The sequence below is a fragment of the Oncorhynchus gorbuscha genome, linkage group LG03, assembly GCF_021184085.1.
Source record: "Oncorhynchus gorbuscha isolate QuinsamMale2020 ecotype Even-year linkage group LG03, OgorEven_v1.0, whole genome shotgun sequence".
NCBI lineage: Eukaryota > Metazoa > Chordata > Actinopteri > Salmoniformes > Salmonidae > Oncorhynchus > Oncorhynchus gorbuscha.
In genome coordinates, this window is record NC_060175.1 from 36,450,225 (window position 1) to 36,476,916 (window position 26,692).

The 26,692-nt window shown below is 45.6% G+C and overlaps 1 protein-coding gene across 2 annotated transcripts in view; it reads right to left on the reverse strand.

Moving 5' to 3' along the window:
* Positions 1 to 26,692, reverse strand: part of LOC124031314 (S-adenosylhomocysteine hydrolase-like protein 1) — a 78,304-nt gene that overhangs the window by 40,897 nt on the left and 10,715 nt on the right. Inside the window, exon 1 of one of the 2 annotated variants that reach the window (XM_046342397.1) lies at positions 19,856 to 20,130. The exons of the other annotated variant lie outside the window; for it this stretch is intronic. Within the exon in view, the coding sequence (XP_046198353.1) occupies positions 19,856 to 19,933 (78 nt within the window). The 5' untranslated portion in view covers positions 19,934 to 20,130. Of the gene's footprint in view, positions 1 to 19,855; positions 20,131 to 26,692 lie in introns of those variants that run through there. 2 annotated transcript variants of the gene reach the window in all.

Here is a 26,692-nt window from a genome sequence, read left to right on the forward strand (position 1 = left end):
TCACGAGTCCGACCGAGGGTGTTTCCCCTTCCCGGGCGGGTGGAGCTCGGCGGTCGTCGTCACCGGCCTATTAGCTGCCACTGATTGTTTTTCCTCCCCCTCCTTGTATGTTTAGTGGTAGCACCTGTTTATGTTAATTAGTTTATTAGACAGCCAGCCCGCCTGGTTGTTATGCGGGATTATTTCATTGTAACCTTCAGCTCTGTTGTAAAGGTACGTGTTAGTGCCTGGTCGTGAATTTTTCTATTGTATTTTTTGATTCCCTGTGTTTTGGGAACGTAACTTTTGTGAGCACCCTGTGGTGCGTTGGTGCTATTAAAAGACGCACAGCATTGAACTCTGTCTCCTGCATTTGACTCCACACCCACGACACCCGGAGCATTACAGAATCCCGCACCAACAAATCGAATGGAGTCAGCAGGAGCAGCAGCCAACCCTCTCCCATCGATGGAGGAACGGGTTCTCCACCACACCACCGTCCTCCATCGGATCGGATCCGCGATGGATCAAGTGATGGAGAGAATGGACAAATGGGAGAGGAGTGGTCTCCTCTCTCCACCTTCGGCACCCACGGTTCCGGACTCCCCATCTCCCGACTCCAGCACCCTCTGTCTGATGCTACCGAGGGCTTATGATGGAGCGGCGGCGGGTTGCCAGGGGTTTTTGCTTCAGCTGGAGCTATACCTGGCCACCATCAGACCCACTCCCTCAGGAGCAGAGAGGGTGAGTGTCCTCATCTCCTGCCTCACGGGTCGTGCTCTGGAGTGGGCGAACGCAGTCTGGAATAGCCCAGACTCAGCGCGGGAGCACTACACAGAGTTTTCCTGCCGCTTCCGTGCCGTGTTTGATCACCCTCTAGACGGCCGAGCGGTGGGAGAACGACTATTTCATCTCAGGCAGGAGAGGAGGAGCGCCCAGGATTACGCGCTGGAGTTCCGGACCTTGGCAGCCGGATCTGGGTGGAACGACAGGGCCCTTATGGACCACTACAGGTGTAGTCTCCGAGAGGACATCCGCCGGGAGCTAGCGTGTCGGGACACCACTCCGTCACTGGATCAGCTGATTGACATGTCCATTCGACTGGATAATCTGCTGGCTGCCCGCGGGCGTTCAGAGAGGGTTCTGTGCGTTCCACCACCCAGCCCCTCCGCTCCCATTCCAATGGAGTTGGGAGGGGCTGCACCGAGGGGTACCGGAGGAGGAGGCCTTCCCTGCACCAACTGTGGTCGGAGAGGACACACGTCTGATCGGTGCTGGGGGGGTCCATCTGGGAGTAGAGATGGCAGGCGGAACGCTTCTCGGTCACCCCAGGTGAGTCAGCATCAAACTCACCCAGAACCCCTTGTTGGCCACATGCTTGTCTTAACATTTTTCCTTCACTTTTTCCCCTCTTCCCAGCATAGGGCGCTAGTCGATTCAGGCGCAGCTGGGAACTTTATGGATCGCGGACTCGCCCTTAAGTTAGGGGTTCCGCTGGTGCCGATAGATTCTCCTTTCCCCGTGCACTCCCTAGATAGCCAGCCATTGGGGTCAGGGATGGTCAGGGAGACCACGGTCCCACTGGACATGGTGACGCAGGGGAATCATAGGGAGCGTATCAGTTTCTTTATTATTGATTCGCATGCATGGCCAGTGGTGCTGGGGACTCCCTGGCTGGCCCGGCACAATCCTAAAATTTTGTGGTCAGAGGAGTGTTCTGGAAGGTGTTTGGGAGTTTCCATCGGTGCCACGTCGGTGGAGAGTCCAGACCAGGGTTCCTCGGTGTGCATTCCCCCCGAGTATGCCGATTTGGCAATCGCTTTCAGTAAAGTGAAAGCGACTAAATTACCACCTTATCGACCGGGAAGGGATTGTAAGATAGATCTCCAGGTAGACGCTGCGCTTCCCAAGAGTCGCGTGTACCCGCTGTCCCAGGAGGAGACGTTGGCAATGGAGACATATGACACGGAGTCGCTGGGACAGGGGTACATTCGGCCCTCCAATTCACCAGTCTCCTCGAGTTTCTTTTTTGTGAGGAAAAAGGAGGTTTGTGTCTGTGTATCGATTATAGAGGTCTAAACGCCAACACAGTGGGGTATAGTTACCCTCTACCTCTCATCGCTATGGCGGTGGAATCGTTGCACGGAGTGCAGTTCTTCACAAAACTGGATCTCAGGAGCGCGTATAGTCTGTGCGTATTCGGAAGGGAGACGAGTGGAAAACCGCATTTAGTACTACATCCGGCCAATATGAGTACCTTGTCATGCCGTGTGGGTTAAAAAAATGCTCCAGCCGTTTTTCAGTCTTTTGTAGACGAGATTCTCAGGGACCTGTGCGGGCAGGGAGTGGTTGTTTATATCGATGACATTCTGATCTACTCGGCCACTCACACCGCACATGTGTCTTTGGTGCGCAAGGTGCTTGGTAGACTGCTGGAGCATGACCTATACGTCAAGGCTGAGAAATGAGTGTTCTATAAATGAGCCGTCTCTTTTCTGGGATATTGCATTTCCACCTCGGGGGTAGTGATGCAGGGTGACCGCATTAGGGCCGTGCGTAATTGGCCGACTCCGACCACGATAAAGGAGGTGCAGCGGTTTTTGGGTTTTGCCAACTACTACCGGAGGTTTATCCGGGGTTTTGGCCAGATAGTGGCTCCCATTACCTCACTGCTGAAGGGGGGGCCGGTGCGGTTGCAGTGGTCAGCAGAGGCGGGCGGAGCATTCAACAAGTTGAAGGCGCTGTTCACTGATGCGCCCGTGTTGGCGCATCCGGACCCCTCTCTAGCATTCATAGTGGAGGTGGACGCGTCCGAGGCTGGGGTGGGTGCCGTGCTATCACAGCGCTCGGGTACGCCACCAAAACTCCGCCCCTGCGCTTTCTTCTCAAGGAAGCTCAGCCCAGCGGAGCGTAACTGATGTGGGGGACCGGGAGTTGCTAGCGGTGGTTAGAGCTCTGAAGGTGTGGAGACACTGGCTTGAGGGGGCTAAGCACCCTTTTCTCATCTGGACTGACCACCAGAATCTGGAGTATATTCGGGCAGCTAGGAGACTTAACCCACGTCAGGCAAGGTGGGCCACGTTCTTCACCCGTTACCGGTTTACTTTGTCTTATAGACCGGGCTCCCAGAATGTAAAGGCTGCCGCACTGTCCCGCCTTTACGACACGGAGGATGGGTCCACCAAACCTACTCCCATCCTTCCCGCCTCAAAGCTGGTAGCCCCAGTGGTATGGGAGGTGGACTCGGACATCGAGCGGGCGTTACGGGCTGAACCCGCGCCTCCTCAGTGTCCAGCGGGGCGAACGTACGTGCCGCTTGGTGTTCAGGACAAACTGATTCGGTGGGATCATGTCCTACCCTCCTCGGGTCACCCTGGGGTGACGAGGACAGTGGGGAGCCTTCAGGGGAGGTATTGGTGGCCTACGTTGGCTAAGGACGTTAAGGGTTATGTCTCCTCCTGTTCAGTGTGCGCTCAGAGTAAGGCTCCTAGGCACCTTCCTAGAGGGAAGCTACAACCCCTCCCCGTTCCACAGTGGCCATGGTCACATCTGTCCATAGATTTCCTGACCGATCTTCCGCCGTCTCAGGGGAACACCATGGTTCTAGTGATTGTGGATCGGTTCTCTAAGTCCTGCAGTCTCCTCCCGTTGCCCGGTATCCCTACAGTCCTACAGACTGCGGAGGCATTATTCACCCATGTCTTTCGGCACTACGGGGTGTCGGAGGACATCGTTTCTGATCGGGGCCCCCAATTCATGTCTCGGGTATGGAGAGCGTTCATGGAACGCTTGGGGGTCTCTGTCAGCCTGACCTCCGGTTATCACCCCGAGAGTAATGGGCAGGTGGAGAGAATGAACCAGGAGGTGGGTAGGTTTCTGCGGTCGTATTGCCAGGATCGGCCAGGGGAGTGGGCACGATACATTCCCTGGGCTGAAATGGCTCAGAACTCACTACGCCACTCCTCTACTAACGTGTCCCCTTTTCAGTGTGTGTTGGGGTACCAGCCGGTCCTGGCACCATGGCATCAGAGCCAGACCGAGGCTCCTGCGGTGGAGGAATGGGTACAGCGCTCCAAGGAGACCTGGAGGGCCGTCCAGGAATCTCTACGACAAGCGAGTGGACGGCAGAAGAGGAGTGCTGACCGCCACCGCAGTGAGGCCCCCGTGTTTGTACCGGGGGACAGGGTCTGGCTCTCGACCCGAAACCTACCTCTCCGCTTGCCCTGCCGGAAGCTGGGTCCGCAGTGTGTAGGGCCCTTTAAAGCCCCGAGGAGAATAAACGAGGTGTGTTATCGATTACAACTCCCTTCCTATTATCGTATTAACCCCTCGTTTCATGTGTCTCTCCTCAGGCCGGTGGTAGCTGGTCCCCTGCAGGACAGTGAGGTGCCGGAGGTCCCTCCCCCCCCTCTGGACATCGAGGGGTCCCCGGCGTACACGATCCGGGCCATTCTGGACTCGAGACGCCGGGTGAGGGGCCTGCAGTACCTCGTGGACTGGGAGGGGTACGGTCCGGAGGAGAGGTGCTGGGTACCGGTGAGGGACATCTTGGATCCATCCATGTTGAGGGATTTCCATCGCCTCCATCCGGATCGCCCTGCACCTCGTCCTCCAGGGCGACCTTAGTGCCTGGTCGTGAATTTTTCTATTGTATTTTTTGATTCCCTGTGTTTTGGGAACGTAACTTTTGTGAGCACCCTGTGGTGCGTTGGTGCTATTAAAAGACGCACAGCATTGAACTCTGTCTCCTGCATTTGACTCCACACCCACGACACCCGGAGCATTACAATAATAATAATAATTGATGTCATTATCATTTGTAGGCTTAGTATAGCAGCCTTGTATAACCACTACTGAGCTGTAGGCCTAAGAGCACATCCTGTTTAGTCTTAATACCACAACTTAGGCCTGTATTTCAATACTTATATAGGCTACTGTATCAATCAATAATTTGTTCATGTCATCACACAGCATATGAGTCATTAGCTGAAGCTGGAGACTCATATCTCCCTCACTAACTTTAAGCATCAGCTGTCAGAGTAGCGTACAGATCATTGCAGCTGTACACAGCCCATCTGTAAAATTTTCATAATAATAATAAATCACCATTTTTGAACACCGATCATGGCCGATTACATTGCACTCCACGAGGAGACTGCGTGGCAGGCTGACTACTTGTTATGCCAGTGCTGCAAGGAGCCATGGTAAGGTGCAAGCTAGCATTAAACGTATCTTATAAAAAACAATCAAACATAATCACTAGTTAACTACACATGGTTGATGATATTACTAGTTTATCTAGAGTGTCCTGCGTTGCATATAATCAATACGGTGCCTGTTAATTTATCATTGAATTATAGCCTACTTCGCCAAACGGGTGATTCAACAAGCGAATTCGCGAAAAAAAGCACTGTCGTTGCACCAATGTGTACCTAACCATGAACATCAATGCCTTTCTTAAAATCAATACACAAGTATATATTTTTAAACCTGCATATTTAGTTAATATTGGCTGCTAACATTGTGTCACTTCTCTTGTTCTGTGCAACAGAGTCAGGGTATATGCATCAGTTTGGGCCGCCTGGCTCGTTGCCAACTCTGAAGACTTTCTTCCTAACAAAGACATCCAACTTCTCCAAACAAGGGATGTTTTAACAAAAGCACATTTGAGAAAAAAAAGCCCAATCGTTGCACGAATGTACCTAACCATAAACATCAATGCCTTTCTTAAAATCAATACACAGGAGTATATATTTTTTAAAACCTGCATATTTAGTTAAAAGAAATCCAGGTTAGCAGGCAATATTAAACTAGGGAAATTGTGTCACTTCTTGCGTTCATTGCACGCAGAGTCAGGGTATATACAACAGTTTGGGCCGCCTGGCTCGTTGCGAACTAATTTGCCAGAATTTTACGTAATTATAACATAACATTTAAGGTTGTGCAATATGACAGGAATATTTAGACTTATGGATGCCACCCGTTAGATAAAATAAGGAACAGTTCCATATTTCACTGAAAGAATAAATGTTTTGTTTTCGAAAAAATTGTTTCCGGATTTGACCATATTAATGACTTAAGGCTCGTATTTCTGTGTGTTATTATGTTATAATTAAGTCTATGGTTTGATATTTGATAGAGCAGTCTGACTGAGCGGTGGTAGGCAGCAGGCTCGTAAGCATTCATTCAAACAGCACTTTTGTGCGTTTGCCAGCAGCTCTTCGCTGTGCTTCAAGCATTGAGCTGTTTATGACTTCAAGCCTATCAACTCCCGAGATTAGGCTGGCAATACTAAAGTACCTATTTGAACATCCAATAGTCAAAGGTATATGAAATACAAATGGTATAGAGAGAAATATTCCTATAATAACTACAACTTCTTACCTGGGAATATTGAAGACTCATGTTTATAAAAGGAACCACCAGCTTTCATGTGTTCTGAGCAAGGAACTGAAACGTTAGCTTTCTTACATGGTACACATTGCACTTTTACTTTCTTCTCCAACACTTTGTTTATGCATTATTTAAACCAACTTGAACATGTCATTATTTATTTGAGGCTAAATTGATTTTATTGATGTATTATATTAAGTTAAAATAAGTGTTCATTCAGTATTGTTCTAATTGTCATAATTACATATGTAGGTTCATGCTCTACAACATCCGCAGAGTACGACCCTGCCTCACACAGGAAGCGGCACAGGTCCTAATCCAGGCACTTGTCATCTCCCGTCTGGATTACTGCAACTCGCTGTTGGCTGGGCTCCCTGCCTGTGCCATTAAACCCCTACAACTCATCCAGAACGCCGCAGCCCGTCTGGTGTTCAACCTTCCCAAGTTCTCTCACGTCACTCCGCTCTCTCCACTGGCTTCCAGTTGAAGCTCGCATCCGCTACAAGACCATGGTGCTTGCCTACGGAGCTGTGAGGGGAACGGCACCTCAGTACCTCCAGGCTCTGATCAGGCCCTACACCCAAACAAGGGCACTGCGTTCATCCACCTCTGGCCTGCTCGCCTCCCTACCACTGAGGAAGTACAGTTCCCGCTCAGCCCAGTCAAAACTGTTCGCTGCTCTGGCCCCCCAATGGTGGAACAAACTCCCTCACGACGCCAGGACAGCGGACTCAATCACCACCTTCCGGAGACACCTGAAACCCCACCTCTTTAAGGAATACCTAGGATAGGATAAAGTAATCCTTCTCACCCCCCCCTTTAAGATTTAGATGCACTATTGTAAAGTGACTGTTCCACTGGATGTCATAAGGTGAATGCACCAATTTGTAAGTCGCTCTGGATAAGAGCGTCTGCTAAATGACTTAAATGTAATGTAAATAACACATAAAATAAATACATCTTTTTTAAAAACATTTTTAAAATTGGCCGATTAATTAGGTAATGGCTTTTTTTGGTCCTCCAATAAATCGGTATTGGCGTTGAAAAATCATAATCGGTCGACCTCAAGTAAATAACCCACCCAACTACCTCATCCCCATATTGTTATTTATTTTTGATCCTTTGCACCCCAGTATCTCTACTTGCACATTAATCTTCTGCACATCTATCACTCCAGTGTTTATTTGCGAAATTGTAATTATTTCACCACTATTGTTATGCAGGTGAATGAGGACCCAAAAGCGACTTGGCGAAAACAGAGTCTTTAATCCAGTAAAGTAAATCTACAATCATAAAGCATAATTCCACTCGTAATGACGAGAACAGACTGGAGACTCGATCATGAACTGCAGGTTGCCTCGGGAAGGCACTTGAACGTAGCAGACTCAGACACCTGCTCACCACGCAGCATCTGAGGGAAACACGACACGACAGGGCGATACACAGACACAGCACGGTGAACAATAGACAATGATCCGACAGGACAGGAACGGAAAACAAGGGAAGAAATAGGGACTCTAATCAGGGGAAAAGATAGGGAACAGGTGTGGGAAGACTAAATGATTGATTAGGGGAATAGGAACAGCTGGGAGCAGGAACGGAACGATAGAGAGAAGAGAGAGAGGAAGGGAGAGAGAAAAAGGGGAACGAACCTAAAAAGACCAGCAGGGGGAAAACGAACAGCAGGAAAAGCAAAATGACAAGACAATATAAGACAAAACATGACAACTATGGCGTATTTATTGCCTTACCTCCCTAATCTTACCTCATTTGCACACACTGTAAATATACTTTTCTATTGTGCTATAGACTGTATGTTTGTTTATTCCATGTGTAACTGTGGTTGTGTCGCACTGCTTTGATTTATCTTGGTCAGGTCGCAGTTGTAAATGAGAATTTGTTCTCAACTGGCCTACCTGGTTAAATATAGGTGAAAAAAAAAATCATGATTTGAAGTGCAATCAAGCATTTCAGTTTTATAATAAAATAAAGCAAGAATAATTAGCCAAAACAATAATTAACCATTCCATTTCGGAAATTGCATAGACTTTTTCGTCTTTGCTGTAATAAAGGCTTTAAAAAAACAAACTCTGATACGTTTATAATTTATTTTGTGTTGTTTACATTGTTCCAAATGGTCAGAAAATGACATTGGAATCTAACAGCACCTGTTTGGCACACAAAATATGCACGCAGCGCTTGCTCCTTCATTTTTTTTTCTTGACCTCCAGTATTTTCCACAACTAGTCTAATTTTTTCCACACATCTGACTACCTCTTTACCTCCTGTGCGAAACATTGTATTGCAACTTGAGAGAATTGGTTTTGGTATATTACTTTTCATGTAAAAGTAGTCTAAATTCATAAATTGTGAATGGATATGTATGCAAGGGGATATATTGACATTAAGCTTTGTGATATCATAAGGACTCTGTTCACTTCTAAGAGAGCACTTGAATTTTGAATGCCTTCTCAGAAAAACCACTGTGTTGTGGTGTTGGAGTTGAATCAGGTATGTGATTGTGGCCTGGAGAGTGTGTAGTATAGCCTAAATGCATTTATACACATCAGGATAATACTATCCTGACATGTTGAGCTTTATTTTTAATGCAGAATCCAAAATATACGTTTTAGGTGTGTTAGCCAACAGACGTCAGTTCACTGAGATGTGTCAGTTCATTGAGAAGTGTCGTCACCCGAGGTCAAAAGCCATCTTTAGTGAAGTGACGACTCACTTTTGCTGAGGCTTGAAATACTGAGCTGTGGACTAGAGGTCGATCGATTATGATTTTTCAACGCCGATACCGATAATTGGAGGACCAAAAAGCTGATACCGATTGATCGGCCGATTTAAAAAAAATGTATTTGTAATAATGACAATTACAACAATACTGAATGAACACTTATTTTAACTTAATATAATACATCAATAAAATCAATTTAGCCTCAAGTAAAATAATGAAACATGTTCAATTTGGTCTAAATAATGCAAAAACCAAGTGTTGGAGAATAAAGTAAAAGTGCAATATGTGCTATGTAAGAAAGCTAACGTTTCAGTTCCTTGCTCAGAACATGAGAACATATGAAAGCTGGTGGTTCCTTTTAACACGAGTCTTCAATATTCCCAGATAAGACGTTTTAGGTTGTAGTTATTATAGGACTATTTCCCTCTATAACATTTGTATTTCATTAACCTTTGACTAAGTCCTTCTGTTCACCTGACTTAGAATTCCTCACAATCAAATGTCATCCGCTTTATCTACCAAGGGAATTCTCTTCGATTATAATCACAGCCGTAAATATCCCCCCCCAAGCAGACACGTCGATGGACCTGAACGAACATTATTTTACTTATTTTACTCTTTGCAAACTGGAAACCACATATCCTGAGGCTGCATTCATTGTAGCTGGGGATTTTAACAAGGCTAATCTGAAAACAAGACTCCCTAAATTGTATCAGCATATCGATTGCGCAACCAGGGCTGGTAAAACCTTGGATCATTGCTATTCTAACTTCCACGACACATAAGGCCCTCCTCCGCCCTCCTTTCGGAAAAGCTGACCACGACTCCATTTTGTTGCTCCCTGCCTACAGACAAACTAAAACAAGAAGCTCCCGCGCTCAGGTCTGTTCAACGCTGGTCCGGCCAATCTGATTCCACGCTTCAAGATCGCTTCGGTCACGTGGACTGGGATATGCTCCGCATTGCGTCAAACAACAACATTGACTAATACGCTGATTCGGTGAGCAAGTTCATTAGAAAGTGCATTGATGATGTCGTTTCCATAGCAACGATTAAAACATTCCCAAACCAGAAACCGTGCATGGATGGCAGCATTCGCGTGAAACTGAAAGCGCGAACCACTGCTTTTAACCAGGGAAAGGTGACCGGAAACATGACTGAATACAAACAGTGTAGCTATTCCCTCCGCAAGGCAATCCAACAAGCTAAGAGTCAGTAGAGAGACAAAGTAGAGTCACAATTCAACAGCTCAGACACAAGAGGTATGTGGCAGGGTCTACAGTCAATCACGGATTACAAAAAGAAAACCAGCCCTGTCACGGACCAGGATGTCTTGCTCCCAGGCAGACTAAATAACGTTTGCCCGCTTTGAGGACAATACAGCTGTGAATGTGCCATGAATGAGCCTAAGCTCTCTGCCGTTCGTCCAAGATGTCTGCAGCACTGTGACGTATTTGTAGGCATATCATTGGAAGATTGACCATAAGAGACTACATTTGCCAGGGGTCCGCCCTGTGTCCTTTGTCTAAATTGTTGCGTAATCTTCAGCTGCAGGCATTTTGCCATGGGATTCTGAGGGGAAAGCACACTTCCACGAACTATATATCATCAAAGAGATATGTGAAAAACACCTTGAGGATTGGTTCTAAACAAGGTTTGCCATGTTTCAGTCGATCGATATTATGGAGTTAATGTGGAAAAAAGTTTGGTGTTTTGATAACTGAATTCACGTTTTTTTTTGGTAGCCAAACGTGACGCACCAAACGGACCGATTTCTCCAGCACAAATAATCTTTCAGGAAAAACGGAACATTTGCTATCTAACTGAGAGTCTCCTCATTGAAAACATCCGAAGTTCTTCAAAGGTAAATTATTTTATTTGAATGGTTTTCTGGTTTTTGTGAAAATGTTGCCTGCTGAATGCTAACGCTAAATGCTAAATGCTAACTCTAAATGCTAAATGCTAGTTTTGCTATGGTTGAGAAGCATATTTTTGAAAATCTGAGATGACAGTGTTGTTAACAAAAGGCTAAGCTTGAGAGCTAGCATATTGATTTCATTTCATTTGTGATTTTCATGAATAGTTAACGTTGTATTATGCTAATGAGCTTGCGGATATATTTACACAATCCTGGATACAGTTTTTTTTAGTAGCTAAACGTGATGCACAAAATGGAGCGATTTCTCCTAAACAAATAATCTTTCAGGAAAAACTGGACATTTGCTATCTAACTGAGAGTCTCCTCATTGAAAACATCCGAAGTTCTTCAAAGGTAAATTATTTTATTTGAATGGTTCTGGTTTTTGTGAAAATGTTGCCTGCTGAATGCTAACGCTATAAATGCTAATGCTAGCTATCAATACTGTTACACAAATGCTAGTTTTGCTATGGTTGAGAAGCATATTTTTGAAAATCTGAGATGACAGTGTTGTTAACAAAAGGCTAAGCTTGAGAGCTAGCATATTGATTTCATTTCATTTGCGATTTTCACAAATAGTTAACGTTGCGTTATGGTAATGAGCTTGAGGCTGTATTCACGATCCCGGATCCGGGATGGCTCGTCGCAAGAAGTTAAACGTGTTAACCCTCGCAAGGCTGCAGACCCAGACGACATCCCCAGCTGCGTCCTCAGAGCATGCGCAGACCAGCTGGCTGGTGTGTTTACGGACATATTCAATCAATCCTTATCCGTGTCTGCTGTTCCCACATGCTTCAAGAGGGCCACCATTGTCCCTGTTCCCAAGAAAGCTAAGGTAACTGAGCTAAACGACTACAGCCCCGTAGCACTCACTTCCGTCATCATGAAGTGCTTTGAGAGACTAGTCAAGGACCATATCACCTCCACCCTACCGGACACCCTCGACCCACTCCAATTTGCTTACCGCCCAAATAGGTCCACAGACGATGCGATCTCAACCACACTGCCCTAACCCATCTGGACAAGAGGAATACCTGTGAGAATGCTGTTCATCGACTACAGCTCAGCATTTAACACCATAGTACCCTCCAAGCTCGTCATCAAGCTCGAGACCCTGGGTCTCGACCCCACCCTGTGCAACTGGGTACTGGACTTCCTGACGGCCCACCCCCAGGTAGTGAGGGTAGGTAACAACATCTCCACCCTGCTGATCCTCAACACTGGGGCCCCAAGGGTGTGTTCTGAGTCCTCTCCTGTACTCCCTGTTCACCCACGACTGCGTGGCCATGCACGCCTTCAACTCAATCATCAAGTTTGCGGACAACACTACAGTGGTAGGCTTGATTACCAACAATGACTAGACGGCCTACAGAAAGGAGGTGAGGGCCCTCGGGCTGTGGTGTCAGGAAAATAACCTCACACTCAATGTCAAGAAAACAAAGGAGAAGATTGTGGACTTCAGGAAACAGCAGAGGGAGCACCCCCTATCCACATCGACGGAACAGTAGTGGAGAGGGTAGTAAGTTTTAACGTTCCTCGGCGTACACATCACGGACAAACTGAATTGGTCCACCCACACAGACAGCGTCGTGAAGAAGGCGCAGCAGCCCCTCTTCAACCTCAGGAGCCAGAAGAAATTCGGATTGTCACCAAAAGCACTCAAACTTCTACAGATGCACAATCGAGAGCATCCTGTCGGGCTGTATCACCGCCTGGTACGGCATCTGCTCCGCCCACAACCGTAAGGCTCTCCAGAGAGTAGTGAGGTCTGCACAACGCATCACCGGGGGCAAACTACCTGCCCTGCAGGACACCTACACCACAGGAAGGCCATAAAGATCATCAAGGACAACAACCACCCGAGCCACTGCCTGTTCACCCCGCTATCATCCAGAAGGCGAGGTCAGTACAGGTGCATTTACATTTACATTTAAGTCATTTAGCAGACGCTCTTATCCAGAGCGACTTACAAATTGGTGCATTCACCTTATGACATCCAGTGGAACAGTCACTTTACAATAGTGCATCTAAATCTTAAAGGGGGGGGTGAGAGGGAATACTTATCCTATCCTAGATATTCCTTGAAGAGGTGGGGTTTCAGGTGTCTCCGGAAGGTGGTGATTGACTCCGCTGTCCTGGCGTCGTGAGGGAGTTTGTTCCACCATTGGGGGGCCAGAGCAGCGAACAGTTTTGACTGGGCTGAGCGGGAGCTGTACTTCCTCAGTGGTAGGGAGGCGAGCAGGCCAGAGGTGGATGAACGCAGTGCCCTTGTTTGGGTGTAGGGCCTGATCAGAGCCTGGAGGTACTGAGGTGCCGTTCCCCTCACAGCTCCGTAGGCAAGCACCATGGTCTTGTAGCGGATGCGAGCTTCAACTGGAAGCCAGTGGAGAGAACGGAGGAGCGGGGTGACGTGAGAGAACTTGGGAAGGTTGAACACCAGACGGGCTGCGGCGTTCTGGATGAGTTGAAGGGGTTTAATGGCACAGGCAGGGAGCCCAGCCAACAGCGAGTTGCAGTAATCCAGACGGGAGATGACAAGTGCCTGGATTAGGACCTGCGCCGCTTCCTGTGTGAGGCAGGGTCGTACTCTGCGGATGTTGTAGAGCATGAACCTACAGGAACGGGCCACCGCCTTGATGTTGGTTGAGAACGACAGGGTGTTGTCCAGGATCACGCCAAGGTTCTTAGCGCTCTGGGAGGAGGACACAATGGAGTTGTCAACCGTGATGGCGAGATCATGGAACGGGCAGTCCTTCCCCGGGAGGAAGAGCAGCTCCGTCTTGCCGAGGTTTAGCTTGAGGTGGTGATCCGTCATCCACACTGATATGTCTGCCAGACATGCAGAGATGCGATTCGCCACCTGGTCATTAGAAGGGGGAAAGGAGAAGATTAGTTGTGTGTCATCTGCATAGCAATGATAGGAGAGACCATGTGAGGTTATGACAGAGCCAAGTGACTTGGTGTATAGCGAGAATAGGAGAGGGCCTAGAACAGAGCCCTGGGGGACACCAGTGGTGAGAGCGCGTGGTGAGGAGACAGATTCTCGCCACGCCACCTGGTAGGAGCGACCTGTCAGGTAGGACGCAATCCAAGCGTGGGCCGCGCCGGAGATGCCCAACTCGGAGAGGGTGGAGAGGAGGATCTGATGGTTCACAGTATCGAAGGCAGCCGATAGATCTAGAAGGATGAGAGCAGAGGAGAGAGAGTTAGCTTTAGCGGTGCGGAGCGCCTCCGTGATACAGAGGAGAGCAGTCTCAGTTGAATGACTAGTCTTGAAACCTGACTGATTTGGATCAAGAAGGTCATTCAGAGAGAGATAGCGGGAGAGCTGGCCAAGGACGGCACGTTCAAGAGTTTTGGAGAGAAAAGAAAGAAGGGATACTGGTCTGTAATTGTTGACATCGGAGGGATCGAGTGTAGGTTTTTTCAGAAGGGGTGCAACTCTCGCTCTCTTGAAGACGGAAGGGACGTAGCCAGCGGTCAGGGATGAGTTGATGAGCGAGGTGAGGTAAGGGAGAAGGTCTCCGGAAATGGTCTGGAGAAGAGAGGAGGGGATAGGGTCAAGCGGGCAGGTTGTTGGGCGGCCGGCCGTCACAAGACGCGAGATTTCATCTGGAGAGAGTAGCGGGGGAGAGAGAGCGAAGGTTGGGACGGCGCGATACCATCCGAGTAGGGGCAGTGTGGGAGGTGTTGGATGAGAGCGAGAGGGAAAAGGATACAAGGTAGTGGTCGGAGACTTGGAGGGGAGTTGCAATGAGGTTAGTGGAAGAACAGCATCTAGTAAAGATGAGGTCGAGCGTATTGCCTGCCTTGTGAGTAGGGGGGAAGGTGAGAGGGTGAGGTCAAAAGAGGAGAGGAGTGGAAAGAAGGAGGCAGAGAGGAATGAGTCAAAGGTAGACGTGGGGAGGTTAAAGTCGCCCAGAACTGTGAGAGGTGAGCCGTCCTCAGGAAAGGAGCTTATCAAGGCATCAAGCTCATTGATGAACTCTCCGAGGGAACCTGGAGGGCGATAAATGATAAGGATGTTAAGCTTGAAAGGGCTGGTAACTGTGACAGCATGGAATTCAAAGGAGGCGATAGACAGATGGGTAAGGGGAGAAAGAGAGAATGACCACTTGGGAGAGATGAGGATCCCGGTGCCACCACCCCGCTGACCAGAAGCTCTCGGGGTGTGCGAGAACACGTGGGCGGACGAAGAAAGAGCAGAAGGAGTAGCAGTGTTGTCTGTGGTGATCCATGTTTCCGTTAGTGCCAAGAAGTCGAGGGACTGGAGGGAGGCATAGGCTGAGATGAACTCTGCCTTGTTGACCGCAGATCGGCAGTTCCAGAGGCTACCGGAGACCTGGAACTCCACGTGGGTCGTGCGTGCTGGGACCACCAGATTAGGGTGGCCGCGGCCACGCGGTGTGGAGCGTTTGTATGGTCTGTGCAGAGAGGAGAGAACAGGGATAAACAGACACATAGTTGACAGGCTACAGAAGAGGATACGCTAATGCAAAGGAGATTGGAATGACAAGTGGACTACACGTCTCGAATGTTCAGAAAGTTAAGCTACGTAGCAAGAATCTTATTGACTAAAATGATTAAAATGATACAGTACTGCTGAAGTAGGCTAGCTGGCAGTGGGTGCGTTGTTGACACTACACTAATCAAGTCGTTCCGTTGAGTGTAATAGTTTCTGCAGTGCTGCTATTCGGGGGCTAGCTGGCTAGCTAGTAGTGTTGATTACGTTACGTTGCGTTAAAAGAACGACAATAGCTGGCTAGCTAACCTAGAAAATCGCTCTAGACTACACAATTATCTTTGATACAAAGACGGCTATGTAGCTAGCTATGTAGCTAGCTACGATCAAACAAATCAAACCGTTGTACTGTAATGAAATGAAAATGTGCATCAAAGCAGAGACCGAGAGACTGAAAAACAGCTATCTCAAGGCCATCAGACTGTTAAACAGCCACCACTAACATTGAGTGGCTGCTGCCAACATACTGACACTGACCCAACTCCAGCCACTTTAATAATGGGAATTGAAGGAAATTTATGTAAAATATATCACTAGCCACTTTAAACAATATTACTTAATAATGTTTACATACCCTACATTACTCATCTCATATGTATATGTTATTCTGTACCCTATATCATCTACTGCATCTTTATGTAATACATGTATATCTAGCCACTTTAAACTATGCCACTTTGTTTACATACCCTACATTACTGATCTCATATGTATATACTGTACACGATACCATCTACTGCATCTTGCCTATGCCGTTCTGTACCATCACTCATTCATATATCTTTATGTACATATTCTTTATCCCTTTACACTTGTGTGTATAAGATAGTAGTTTTGGAATAGTTAGGTTAGATTACTCGTTGGTTATTACTGCATTGTCGGAACTAGAAACACAAGCATTTCGCTACACTCGCATTAACATCTGCTAACCATGTGTATGTGACAAATACATTTGATTTGACTATTGGATGTTCTTATAGGCACTTTAGTATTGCCAGTGTAACAGTATAGCTTCCGTCCCTCTCCTCGCTCCTCCCTGGGCATGAACCAGCAACACAACGACAATTAGCGCACGCTAACTAGCTAGCCATTTCACTTCGGTTACACGAGCCTCATCTCGGGAGTTGATAAGCTTGAAGTCATAAACAGCGCAAAGCTTGACGCACAACGAAGAGGTGCTGTCAAAGCGCACAAAGGTGTGGTTTGAATTCATGTTTACGTGCCTGCTTCTGCCTATCACCGCTTAGTCAGATACAAGTATCAAAGTATGCTTGTATGCTCAGTCAGATTATATGCAACGCAGGACACGCTAGATAATATCTAGTAATATCATCAACCATGTGTAGTTAACTAGTGATTATGATTGATTGTTTTTTATAAGATAAGTTTAATGCTAGCTAGCAACTTACCTTGGCTTACTGCATTCGCGTAACAGGCAGAGTGCAATGAGAGAGGCAGGTCGTTATAGCGTTGGACTAGTTAACTGTAAAGTTGCAAGATTGGATCCCCCGACCTGACAAGGTGAAAATCTGTTCTGCCCCTGAAAAAGGCAGTTAATCCACCGTTCCTAGGCCGTCATTGAAAATAAGAATGTGTTCTTAATTGACTTGCCTCGTTAAATAAAGGTATAACCATTTTTATTTTATAAAAAAAAAATATATATATATAAAAAATATATAAAAAAATGGGCGCTCAATCTTACCGATTTCTGATTGTTATAAAAACTTGAAATCGGCAATTCTGATTAATCAGTCGACCTCTAGTGTGGACAGCATAGAATTAAGAGTTCCACTGAACTAGCAAGGCTATTCCAAGTGCAATTCCCAGTCGGACAGTATTATGGTTAGAGGAACATGATATTGTCCATGAAATGTAGACTACTGTACAAATGGCTATGGTCTTAATTTGCGATGTCACAATGTTTTTGTGTTGCAATAGAGCCCAGTTTAAAAACAACAAATCACCTCTCCAATGTACAGAGAACCACATCTGAAGTCCAGGCCTATTTACAGCTCTCAGAACTAGCTCCCTAAAGGGAAATATGTCAAAACTACTTCCTGGTCATGTCCACATTCTTACAGATTCACCTTCTGATGTGTTTGAGAGGTTTCATACAAATACAGGTAGTGTCATGAAGTCACGCAACACAACAATGCTAAGACAGGCTTGAGATAAAACACCTCTTTCAAACCAAGGTGCTTTAAAAGAATTATACGATCCTATACAATGACATTATGAACAGGGTTTCTTCTCTTAGCAAGAAGGTCCTACAGCTTCTTCGTTCTTTGGTAACTACCAACATTTTGAAAACTACAAGTGGAATATTTGTATCTCTCATTAGCAGTCTGTAGTAAGCAGATAAGGTCTATGACGGTATTACACAACTATAACCCCTTGCATAGCCAATGCATGCTTTGCTAACCCACTATGTCCTGCGTGTGGTTACTGGGGAGGTCTAAACAGAGCCAGAGGTGAATGTGGGATAATCGCCCCAGTATTCAAAGAATCCAGTGAGAACATAAGCATATTAAACCGGGGCTGGAAGACAGAGGGGAACACCAGATATGGTGTTAGCATGCCAGTGGGTCTTTACACAGATTGAGGGCAGTGGGACCATAAATTAACCAACTTCACATTTTGCACCAGAACATTGCCCAAACAATTGAGTCTGTATAAAGGATAAAGCACCAATAGCAAAATGACAAAACACAATCATGTGAATCCAATCAATAAAGCTCTATTCAAGGTTAACACTGAGTTGACAATGGTGGAAACTAATTTAAAATGCAGCCTATTTCATAGGTCCCTTTTCTCAGATCATTGTAGACTCCAGAGACTGAACCACAAGGCATGCACAGAGTCCCAGACACACGTACACATATGCCTACACAGATTCAGATCATCCTCATGATTGCAGCCCACAGATTACTCAGTGTGTCTGACACAAACAGTATAATAGTGAGTATTAATATCTTAGGTTTTGTTTTTGCTGTCTAGTCGAGGCAGGACAAATGCCAAGTTGGCAGAGTCCCAGAGATTCCCGGGGTAGCAACCTATCCCTGGAGGTTGAGTCGGGGTCACACAGTCCTGGTTGAATGTGCATGCCTCCACATGCAGGTGCGGACCTGGTTGGGTAGTGACAGGATACGGAGAATCACCAATGGACATGTTTATGTTTGGATTGTATCTACCACTGTCAGCACATTTTGTGCTTGTATCACATTGTATGCCTGCAGGACACTGGTTCCCAAACAAACAGCCTTTAAAAAATATATATTATTATTTTTTAGAAAGAGCCAGTGATCTCTGCATGCTTTAAATCCACCAAACCTGAGATTTGAGATGAATACCTTGTACATCAGCAGCTGTAACTCTATCCTCCTCCCTAAGTTGAGGCAGGGAGGGATGGATTGGGATGCAATTCTTTTCATTCTCGCAAAGTTCACAAGCCCAATCCTTTCTTAAATTCAGCCAGAACAGAGACAGAACAGACTCCATGTTAAAAAGAACAAGGGCTCAAAGTCCAGAGGCACTCTGCCAAAGCACGAGTAGTACAAAGAGATTAAGATTGTTTTCTTGGTTCATGTGTTGTTGTAAAGGTATACAGTATGTGTAAGAGCATTTTATTGTGTGGGATGCAGTAAGTATGTGTCTCTTCTACTACTTGGCATACACAGGATATGCTCCCTTCATTCCCTATATTTTATTTAACTGGGGCTCAATTTGAGTCCATGGCAAGACTCTTAACACACATTTTTTCACTGTTTCTCTAGATTCTTCAGTTGGCTTATTCTATTCCCCTTTATGCTATGAATAAGAATGAGGGTTTCCATTCCAGACTACAGGCAAGAGGGACTCAGCCTTACTACGTTCTATTGCATTCAGTCAATTATCCACTGCATTTGTGTAAAGAACTGGGACAGCACAACAGAAGAATTCAGTACACACCCATAATCCTCTTTCAGAAAGCTGACCTCTATCAACTGCAAACAAACAAGAACATTTGACAGCATATGCTTAGGAGAGATTGTCGCTCTCTACCTTAACCACCATAATTGAGAAAGTCCTCATTAAATGGCTGGCTGCATTGTAACTTTTCTACAATAAGACTTATATCACTTTAAGGGTGTTGAAAGCTCCCAATCTCTCCCAACAAACTAAGAAGAACAAAAAAAGGCTAAAAAAATTACACTAAATTCAAATAATCTTCCTTAGCAAGGTCAGGCTGCAGAGCAGTCATAGGGGGTTTCTATGGAGCGGTTCTCAACCATCCTCTCACCCTCTGGCCAATCTCACTCACCCTGTGTTTGTGTGCCTGTGCCATGGCTCCCGCTTGCAGCTCCATGCCTCCCACTTGCCGTACAGGTTCCATGTTCATCCCTTACAGTGCTCAAGCTCTTCTCCTGGTTGTTACGTACAGCGCCTGTTATCATGGAAATCTCCACACCAGGAGGGCAAAAGAGGGCCGTGCCATAGCCCCCACCAGCAGCCAACTGACAAATTATCTTCCCTCTTTTTTTCTGTGCTTTACTTGAGTTGTTTTCTGCTGTTTGCAGTATCGTCTCTGTCTTTCCCTCTCACCGTCTCTCTGCTAATGTTCTATTCCATGGATTTTTCTGCCATTGTAATCCTTGGGCTGGCAGCCTAAGCATTTGTTTTTGGGTCACCTAAGTCCAAACAGTCTAAAAATATGTATACTTATATTTTTTGCAATACATTTTCGGGAATGGAATGACTCTTTCAATGTAAACGTAAATGGCTCAAATCAGATATAAAGTATGTAAAAACGATAATGGAACTATATATATATTTTTTATAACCAAAGAGAATTAAATTCCCCCCAAAATCTATTTAGCTATATTGATTTTATTATGTTTGAGCAAAAGAACACAGCATTAGCCATAGCAAAATGCATAGACTTGCAGGAAACTAGCTTTAAAACTGCATTATTCTCTCTCAGCTCCATGGCAGAATATGTATAATTGAAGGACATTAGCTTTAAAACTGCACAAATCTATCTTAGGTCCAAGGAGAAAAAAAGTAGGATTGAGGGAAATTGGCTTAAAAATGTAAAAAAAGTCTACACTGCCTCTAAAATGTAGACGCGCCCCTTGCCACACCCATAACCAAAACACTAATTTGGGGAGCATTGTGACCCTTTCCATCCAATGTAATCCTAGCAGTGGCTGCTTGCTAATAGATAGCTTGAGGTTGATGGCTAATAAAAATGATGGAAAGGGAATTAACCACTTGCTCCTACCTGGCACGCAGGCGTCCCATCTAGAGCTCTGGAAATGCAAATGCGCTACGCTAAATGCTAATAGTATTAGTTAAAACTCAAACGTTCATTAAAATACACATGCAGGGTATTGAATTAAAGCCACACTCGTTGTGAATCCAGGCAACAAGTCAGATTTTTAAAATGCTTTTCGGCGAAAGCATGAGAAGCTATTATCTGATAGCATGTAACACCACAAAAGACCCGCAGGGGACGTAAACAAAATAATTAGCATATTCGGCGCTACACAAACCGCACAATAAAATATAAAACATTCATTACCTTTGACCATCTTCTTTGTTGGCACTCCTAGATGTCCCATAATCACTATTGAGTCTTTTTTTCGATTAAATCGGTCCATATATAGCCTAGATATTGTTCTATGTAGACTGTATGATAAACGAAAAAAAAGAGCGTTTCATAACGTAACGTCATTTTTTTTTATTCAAAAAGTCGACGATAAACTTTCACAAAACACTTCAAAATACTTTTGTAATGCAACTTTAGGTATTAGTACAGATTAATAAGCGATAAAATTCATCAGGAGGAGAGGTAACTTCTGTAGGTGTCGTCTGAAAAAACATGGCCGAGAGAGCTCGACCAAAACATCCGGTCGGAGAACGGAGGGAAGGAGTTCCCTTGAACCGGTTAGACCAAGAATCAATTGCGAATCAAATGACAAGACTCTAGACAACGTGTGGTAGCTGTAGGCGCTGAAACCTCGGTCTCATGTAATTCGGTTCACTTTGAACAATTCCTGGAAGTAAGCGCAAGGATATTTATTTCCATTTTCAGTGATCAGGTTTTCCTGCGCTATTCGATGAAACTCACGCTCTGTTAAAGTCACAGCCGTGATTTAACCAGTTTTAGAAACGTCAGAGTGTTTGCTATCCACACATACTAATAATATGCATATACTATATTCCTGGCATGAGTAGCAGGGCGCTGAAATGTTGCGCGATTTTTAACAGAATGTTCGAAAAAGTAGAGGGTCGACTTAACAGGTTAAAGCCTGTTTCCATAAGCCTAAAATCACTCCAGCAGATCTGACCAGGCCCACAGATCTGGTCCAGCCTAAAAAAAATAATACTATTCTGACCTATCTTACCTTATTCACACACACACACACACACACACACACACACACACACACACACACACACACACACACACACACACACACACACACACACACACACACACACACTAAAATGGGGTGTAGGATGTAGTGGTACACACCAGAGTATGGGTTTTAGAATGAGCAGTCAGTCATTAGACATTTAATTCCCCACGGCTAATACTAATACTCGCCAAGCCAATGACCAATAAGTCAGCATGCTCCTCTATGCTACGATGAGGATCAGTAGTGACCTCATTACATTATAATCCATACTAAAACGCACTGCTGCAGCAAAGGGAACTTTTATTTAAGCACGCTTCACGCTTCCCTGGGTAATATCCATCAATTAGGTTTTTGAAGACAAGTATCAAAATGCCAAAAGTACTAGGTCGTGAGTATTTCACCACAAAGTTTGATCAATACCACTCGGATATGATGATTCTGAAAGAAAGCTTCTAAGAACAGGCTTCTGAGAACAAGCTTCTAGGTAAGCTAGATAAGGGGAATTAGCATCTGTCAGTGATGAGCTGTATTTAACCCTGGTCAGTCAGGGGACTTCACTGTGGATGAGCCAAGGTCATCCTCTAGGGTTGCCTTCTGGATTTAGCTCACACTACGTCCTGTCACATTTGATGGACAGGTGTTCCTTTCCACCGAGTAGTGAGGTCACGCTGCCGGCTCCATGATAGATTCCATGACGCCTGCCGGAATTAATCTCCAGACAATTCGTCTGCAGAGTGTTCTGGGTAAAAAGCTGATGCTGCACTCACGACTGACGATGTATGTGAACAACACCGATACACAAAACCCTCCCCCAAAAGCAAGTAACACGGCTCAGTTGGTATACTGCGCACACCTGTAACTGGATAACACTGACCAGCGTTCCAAGAGGCAGAAACAAAAGAGAGCTCAAGACCAAAACTTCTGGTTCTTGAAGGAAATCCCAAATTAACAGAAGAAGTTGTCAGTATCAACTCCGGCAAGGATGAGTAATAATGTTTCTATGTCGCCAACAAGTCACCAGAGGGTGAGTGTCGAGAAGCTAAAGAAGTCACTGGATCAAGAAGAATGTTGAAATAGTGACTTCACCTGTGCACATAAAGTAAAAGAAATCCCAGTTGCTTATAATCTCTCCATTGTTAGTCAATTTAGGCATCCTATCCAAATGGTACACCACATGACTAAGTATGTGGACACGTGCTCATCAAACATCTCATTCCAAAATCATGGTCATTAATATAGAGTTGCCCCCCCCCTCTGCTGCTATAACAGCCTCAACTCTTCTGGGAAGGTTTTCCACAAGATGTTGGAGCACTGCTGCAGGGATTTGCTTCCATTCAGCCACAAGAACATTAGTGAGGTTGGGAACTGATGTTTGGCGATTAGGACTGGCTTGCAGTCGAAGTTCCAATTAATCCCAATGGTGTTCGATGGGGTTGAGGTAAGGGCTCTGTGCAGGCCAGTCAAGTTCTTCCACAACGATCTCAACAAACCATTTCTGTATGGACCTAGACTTTGTGCACAGGGGCATTGTCATGCTGAAACAGGAAAGGTCCTTCCCCAAACTGTTGCCACGAAGTTGGAAGCACAGAATCATCTAGAATGTCATTATATGCTGTAGCATTAAGATTTCTTTATTGGAACTAAGGAGCCTAGTCCGAACCATGAAAAACAGCCCCAGACCATTATTCCTCCTCACAAAAATTTTACAGTTGGCACTATGCATTCGGGCACAGATTTGTCCGTAGGATTGCCAGATGGTGAAGCATAATTTATCACTACAGAGAAAGCGTTTCCACTGTTACAGAGTCCAATGGCGGTAAGCTTAACACCACTCCAGCCGACACTTGGAATTGTGCATGGTGATCTTATGGTTGTGTGTGGCTGCTCGGCCATGGAAACCCATTTCATGAAGCTCCCGACCAACATTTATTGTGCTGACGTTAATCCAGAGGTAGTTTGGAACTCGGTAGTGAGTGTTGCAAACAAGGACAGACCATTTTTACGTGCTACGCGCATTAGCACTTGTCGGTGGTTGTTTGAGCTTGTGTGTCCCACCACTTCCCGGCTGAGCCGTTGTTGGTCATAGGTGTTTTCACTTCACAATAAAAGCACTTTATTGACCGGGGCAGCTCTAGTAGGGCAGAAATTTGAAGAACTGACTTGTTGGAAAGGTGTCATTCTAAACTCAGCAAAAGAAGTAACATCTCACTGTCAACTGCATTTATTTTCAGCAAACTTAACGTGTGTAAATATTTGTATGAACATAATAAGATTCAACAACAGACAAACTGAACAAGTTCCACAGACATGTGACTAACAGAAATTGAATGTGTCCCTGAACAAAAGGAGGGGGGTCAAAATCAAAATTAACAGTATCTGGTGTGGCCACCAGCTGCATTAAGTACTGCAGTGCATCTCCTCCTCATGCACTGCACCAGATTTCCCAGATCTTGCTGTGAGGTAACCCCACTCTTCCACGAAGGCACCTGCATTTCTGGGGGAATTGGCCCTAGCCCTCACCCTCCGATCCAACAGGTCCCAGACGTGGCCATGGCAGAAAACTGACATTCCTGCCTTGCAGGCAATCAGCCATACTGCTCGTTCTGTGCGTGGTGGCATTGTCATGCTGGAGGGTCATGTCAGGATGAGCCTGCAGGAAGGGTACCACATAAGGGAAGAGGATGTCTTCCCTGTAACACACAGCGTTGAGATCGCCTGCAACGACAACAAGCTCAGTCTGATGATGCTGTGACACACCACCCTAGACCATGACAGACCCTCCACAACCAAATCAATCCCGCTCCAGAGTACAGGCCTCGGTGTAACGCTAATTCCTTCGACGATAAACGCGAATCCAATCATACCCCCTGGTGAGACAAAAATGTGAGTTGTTAAAGAACACTTTTTGCCAGTCCTGTCCAGCGGCGATGGGTTTGTGCCCATAGGCAACATAGTTGCCTACAAGCCCTCAGTCCAGCCTCTCTCAGCCTACTGCGGACAGTCTGAGCACTGTTGGAGGGATTGTGCGGTTCTGGTGTAGGTCGGGCAGTGGTTGTTGCCACCCTGTACCTGTCCCGCAGGTGTGATGTTCAGATGTTCCGATCCTGTGCAGGTGTTGTTACATGTGGTCTGCCACTGTGAGGACTATCAGCTGTCCATCCCATCTTTCTTTTGCTGTTTTCAGAGTCAGTAGAAAGGCATTTAGTGTACTGTTTTCATAACTGTGATCTTAATTGCCTACCGTCTGTAAGCTGTTAGTGTCTTAACGGCCGTTCCACAGGTGCATGTTCATTAATTGTTTATGGTTAATTGAACAAGCATGGAAAACCGTGTTTAAACCCTTTACAATGAAGATCTGAAGTTATTTGGATTTTTACCAATTATTTTTTGTAAGACGGTGCTGAAAAAGGGACATCTCTTTTTCTGAATTTTATGACGGTGCCACGTTGAAAATCACTGAGCTCTTCAGTGAGGCTATTCTACTGCCAATGTTTGGTCTTTGGAGATTGCAATGGCTGTGTGCTCCATTTTATACACCTGTCTGGTACTGCTTGCAGCTGAGCAGTACCAGAGAGAAATTGGAGCGAGAGAAGGCAGAGGCTAACATTTTTAAATCCCCTCCTCGCTCCACTCTGTTTTCATCCTCTGGTCAGCGAGGCTGAATTTAAAAGAACATTTTAGAGGCTCCCCCACTTGGCGATGTGTAGAAATCTTTGCATTTTTTAAGCCAATTTCCTGAAATTAAAACACCTTTCTTCATGGAGCTGAGAGAAAATGTTGCAGTTTTAAAGCTAACTTCCTGCAATTCAATGCATTGCCATGGCTTAAGCCGTGTTCTTTTGCTCAAACAAAAACAAAATCAATACTGCTAAATTAATTGTTTATGGAATTTTCAATTCACTCAGACTGTCTAGCTTTTATTTGTGATTGAGATTTAACAATGGTTATGATTTTAAAATACACTGCTCAAAAAAATAAAGGGAACACTTAAACAACACAATGTAACTCCAAGTCAATCTGTGACGACCCTCCCACTCTGTCTGCCGTATTCGGTCTTTGTTCTTGTTTCCTTATTAGGATGCCGGTGGGCGGAGTTGAGAGGGTCGTCAGCTACATGGGAAACACCTGGGCCAGGTGTCTCCCAGGATAAATAGACCTCTTCCACATTCATGGAGGAGACTCTCTCCATGCAGACACCCGTTGTAGATTGTGTTGTGGTTCTTGGTGGCCTTTTGTTTGTTTGCTTTGGCACCTTTCATCACCCTGCATTATCACATTCATGCATGCAAAACACTCACTTACACTACTGATTACTGATTACACACACCATTGTATATTATACTTAGTTACTTATTTAATAAATATAGATTTTGCTACTCCTTATCTCCACGTTGTCTCCCTTTGTTACGGGCTTTGAGCCGGTTCGTGACACTTCTTTGAAATCAAACTGTCCACTTAGGAAGCAACACAGATTGATAATAAATGTCACATGCTGTTGTGCAAATGGAATAGACAACAGGTGGAAATTATAGGCAATTTAGCAAGACACCCCCAATAAAGGAGTGGTTCTGCAGGTGGGGACCACAGACCACTTCTCAGTTCCTATGCTTCCTGGCTGATGTTTTGGTCACTTTTAAATGCTGGTGGTGCTTTCACTCTAGTGGTAGCATGAGACGGAGTCTACAACCCACACAAGTGGCTCAGGTAGTGCAGCTCATCCAGATCGTCACATCAAT